The sequence below is a fragment of the Nanorana parkeri genome, unplaced genomic scaffold, assembly GCF_000935625.1.
Source record: "Nanorana parkeri isolate BGI_ZX_2015 unplaced genomic scaffold, ASM93562v1 scaffold141, whole genome shotgun sequence".
Lineage (NCBI taxonomy): Eukaryota > Metazoa > Chordata > Amphibia > Anura > Dicroglossidae > Nanorana > Nanorana parkeri.
Window position 1 is genome coordinate 1940540 of NW_017306409.1, and position 5019 is coordinate 1945558.

The window sequence follows — 5019 nt, forward strand, 5'->3', positions numbered from 1 at the left end:
CGGCCGGCCAATGGCCCGCCGCTCGGCCAGCTTCGGCTTTCAGCACAGCTCAGCCGAGCCGATGCATATGCATTCGGCTCGGCTCAGCCGCTCGGCCATGATCGGGAGCTGTACGGGCTATTGTGAATAGCCCGTACAGCACCCCTTCGGTTCTACTGAACCGAAGGGGTCCTGGGGCCGAAGCTAGCCGAAGGATCAGCCGAAGCTACGGCTAGATCCTTTGGCAGCTTTGTGAATAGACCGCAAAGTGTCAGGATTACTCACCTGTGTAACCCGGAAACTTTCAGTGTTATTCACAAAAGGGTGAAGAGTTTGGAGAAGTGAGCAATCTGGGACAACATAGCTGAACTGGAAAGTGAGCGGAATTGGAGCATTTTTCGAAGTCAGCTATGTTGTCCTAGATTGTTCACTTCTCCTGCCTTCTCCAAACTCTTCACCCGTTTGTGAATAACCCTGTTTGCCTCAAATCAAAGACCTGGAAATAGTCACCCAAGAGGTTCCACAGCAACACTCTGTATTATATACACATTGACTATATTGCTGCTGTTAGCTCACCCTTTTATAGAAAGAGGGAATTGGTTATCCACAGACATCTCAACTCTACCGGATGTTCCGGGAGTCTCCTGCTATATGATAGCGGCTCCCGGACACCCGGGAGAGAAACATTTTCTCCCGGAAAGGTTTACTCTGCTCTTCATAGGGTAGAGCACAAACAAGTATTGGGCCATGTTGTCACCTACACAGCTGAGTGAACTGATGTCCAGTAGAGAGTCGGCCTTTCCAGGTAAGGACAAAAGGGAAGGTGTGTCCATATGAACGTCCTGTTCTGTAGATTGGATGGAGGTAGCAGAATCCTCTACAAATACCTGACAATGACACGTGACACTTTCTTAGGTAAGAAGACATCAATCCATAAGAAATCTACTCTGCAAGAACAATCTACAAAGCATGCAGGTTTGTTCATGATTTTCACTAGTTCAGCCAAACAATACAATGGGAAAGATGAAGGACCTTAGCAACTCTGACCATGGAATGATTGTTAGTGGCAGACATCATGTTTACAGCATATCAAGATTTGCAGATGTGATTAGGAAATGCAGACTGCTTTTCCAATGTAAAAAATACACATTTTACTTAAAGTGCATGATGCAGTTTTAATGCATGCATTAAAATGTAATGCAGGGCAAGCAATGTTTTATGTGCGTTGTTCATGTCTCTTCTTTCTGCAGGCTCATGGGAAATATAGACCTGTGGCTTGAAAAATGCACTAATAAAAACACATATTGCATTTTTTATGCATTTGCCAATGTGTTACCATTGACTATAGTGTACTGCATTTCTTTTACCAAAATACAGAAAAGTTTCAGCAAGTAAAATTTATTTTAGAAATGCAATATCATCTAACACAGTGGTTCTCAACCCGTGTAACCTCAGGACCCAAATTTGTCCTTGGTCATTAAGTCGCAACCCACGTCACACTGCACTGGAAGACACGGCATTGCGGTACTTCACGTTCCGGTGCGGGCGATTGAACTGTGGGTGGGGTTTGGGGCGCCATTCAAATGAATGGCAATGCCACGCACCTTCCACATGAGAACACGAGGTAGGTGCGATTGTGTGGTAAAGTTTAACGCATGGTTAATGCACTTTACTAGTGTGACAGGCCTTCAAAAACACTGACAGACATACACAACCCTAGACAGAATCTCACACACTCACAGACATTCTCACACACATATACACACTCCAAAAACTTTTAATTTTTGTTACTTTTTTTTTCCACCCCTTCTCCCTACCTTACGAGAACTGGAGTGGATCCTCAGCCTGGGGTCCAGTGTGGGCTGCATTGCTGTGACGGTGCTCCATCCACCTGTGCATTGCTGGTACAGCTCCCTTGCACAACCTCTAGAGGTGCCGGGAGCCAGAATGTGATGTCACTCCACAGGGCACGCGAGGGAGCTTTAAGCAATGCACTTATGGATGGAGCTTCCTCGCAAATATATCCCCAGCCCACCCCACCTCAAGCTGACACTTGGTGCTGGGCAGCATATTTTGAAAGGCTGCTCGGTGCAAGAACGGACAATATTGCGCTACTGGGAGGCTGAGGAGCCTCTCACCTAGTGCAGAGGAAGGCTTGCGGCGACGCACTTTTGGGTTGTGACCCACCAGTTGAGTACCACGTATCTAACACAATGCACTGATGAGCAACTTCATAGATAGGTAACTTTTTTCATACACTATTAGCATGCTGTGGTCCTGCATTGTAGTGCACATAAAACACACTGGTGTGAACGAACCCTTAGTGTGGGGTGGGAAACAGAGTTGGGTTTTAGGAATTGATCTATACATTGTGGAGGGGTGTAAAGAAGGATGGACAATGTTGGCATACGTAGAGAAATGTCAAATCTGCGCTTATGGGTTCAATCTAGATAACTAATGGATAATATTGCAGCTGCTGCACTATAGACACTATGGTCAAGTGAGTAAATAATAATAAAATGTGCAGCGCTGCACATTTATTATTATTTAATGTTGGCATACAGACAGACACTGGAACCACAATATGCAAATGCATAGAAGGAAGGACAAAGTGAGATTTATCTGATCTTTAGTGTGTGGATACTCTATGAGCACCACAAGAATTAATGGTGGGGGTGCTATCACTGTTATATATCACCAGGGTATTGCTTACCAAGCTACGTGTTTCTCTAAAAAGAAACGAGAAAAGAAGCTGTACAGGCACGACCATCACAGACACAAGTATCCCGATAAAAATACTTTCCCATGTAACCAGAGACTGCAGTCCTATAACAGAGCTGAGACACAAAGAGCAATTTCACCTTATCGTTCAGTTACTGCACAGAACAAATATTCACCAAAATATTTAATTTTTACCTGAATCCCCACCCCAGAAAAAAAAAATGTTTTTAAATAAACATAATAAGAAGAAGGATATTTTATAAACATGAACATAGTGAACAGACCAAGAAGAAAATATTCATAGAAAAAGAGCATAATAAACAAAAAATAGAATAGGGGAAAAATATTTATATAAATGAACATAAAAAAACATGACAAGAAGTAAATATTTAGAGTGAATGAGCATAAAAATATAAATCAATAACCCTGTATGTTTTGTGAATGTGGGAACTAATCCAAGTATTTTTTGAAGCAGTTTGTGTTTCCCTCTGATATAGATACCTGTGGAAGTGAATTCCACATTTCTACCACTCTCAAAATAAAATATCCCTCATGCAGTTTACGATTATCCCCCCCCCCAACGTCTTGTGCCCTCGAGGTACTTCATCTAAGTAGTGCATTCCCAATACTGCAGTCCCCATTGATGAGTTTGTAAACATGTCACCTCTTAAAGCAGACCTTTACCCATATCTTAACGACAGACACCTTTACAAATGTTTAGTAACGATAATCTACAAACACATACTTCTAGATAATTTCCGGCTTTGTATTGTTTGCATTCTTTGCACACCTTATTTCTCTTTTCTTTCCCAGTCTTCTGGCACTGGCCATATTTACTAAGGGCAGGTTACTAGCTCTCCATTTACTTCCTGGATTAGTGGCACATGTGACTAGATATGTGACTAGGACATGTGACCATGCACATCATCTCTGGGGAGGAAAATGCCTTTCCCTGAGATCTCTTGAGATTATAGATGAGATTTCCCAGCAAGGCTCTGCTGATGACAAGGCAATCCCAGTGTGCATTGCTTTGGCAAACTGAAGTCATTTTGCCCTTTCAAAGCAGGAAGTGAATGCTCTGCAAGTGTAAGTATTTCATAATCGCAGCATTTTACACCTGACATGTCTATGTAATTATTAATCATCATCAGGGAATCATCATATATAGAGTGGAGTTTGAAAGTCAGAAGAGAGCGACAGGGGTAGTGAAGTATGATAGATGGTTAGCGATTGTTATTGGAAGTGGGTGTAAGATATTGATATTTTAACTAAAGGTACTAATAATTACTACAACTAAGAGATAAGGTGAAATCAATATCTTTGAATGTTTATGTATAAATGTACTTTTATGGAAACAAAATAATAAAAATATATTAAACAAAAAAAATCATCTATAGAGTGATGCATTGGTAGAATTTGATTTTGGAGTGTAAAGGTCCGCTTTAAGGGTCCCTTCTCTAAGGAGAACAATCGTAATTTTTGTAGGTGTTCTTGATAATTCAGACCCTCCATCCACCTTATTAATTTGGTAGCCCTTCTCTGATCCTTTTCTAGCTCACGGACATCCCGCCTAATTATTAATGACCAGAGTTGAACTGTGTACTCAAGATGGGGCCTTACCAATGTTTTGTAAAGGGGCAAAATTATATTTCTATCCCGTGAATAAATTCCTCTTTTAATGCAAGATAATATTCTACTGCCTTTATTAGCTGCAGCTTAACACTGCATGCTATTGCTCAGTCTATAGTCTTTAAGGACCCCAAGATCCTTCTCCATCTCCGTTTTCCCCAGTGAAACCCCTCCCAAGGTGTATTCGGCATGCATGTTTTTAGCTCCCAAGTGCATGACCTTATATTTTTCTAGATTAAAGCACATCTTCGACATCACTGCCCACTCTCCAATTTTATTGAGGTCTTGGAGAGTGGCCAGTGATGTAGAGCTGCAACAGTTATTCGATTAAGTCGATTAAAATCGACGATGGAAAACGTTGTCAACGTTTTCCATCGACGATTCGTCGGCTAAAATTCAAATTTCCCGCTCGACACTGCTTACGCCCGCCGTTTACGCCACTTACGCCGCTTACGCCACTTACGCCCGCTGCTTACGCCACGCCCACGTCGTTTAAGCCGCTCGCGCCTACGCCGGTATACCCGCTCACGCGACGCCGCTTACGCCACGCTGAGGACATGTGTCTGGCCCTCTCATCCCGGTGAGCTGCCCGATTCGCCGCTGCCCGCCGACATGATCAACGCCGCTGCCCGCCGACAACACCAAGGTAAGTGGAGATCGGCCGGGGGCTTTTTAATGCTGCCTGTGTGT

General features: G+C 43.0%; 1 protein-coding gene across 1 annotated transcript in view; it reads right to left on the reverse strand.

Moving 5' to 3' along the window:
* The window catches only part of LOC108785072 (polycystin-1-like), a 72258-nt gene that overhangs the window by 16769 nt on the left and 50470 nt on the right, over positions 1-5019 (reverse strand). The window contains exons 31-32 of the mRNA XM_018554071.1: positions 2693-2816; positions 741-866 (exon numbers count right to left, since the gene is read on the reverse strand). Of these exons, the coding sequence (XP_018409573.1) occupies positions 741-866; positions 2693-2816 (250 nt within the window). The remainder of the gene's footprint in view (positions 1-740; positions 867-2692; positions 2817-5019) is intronic.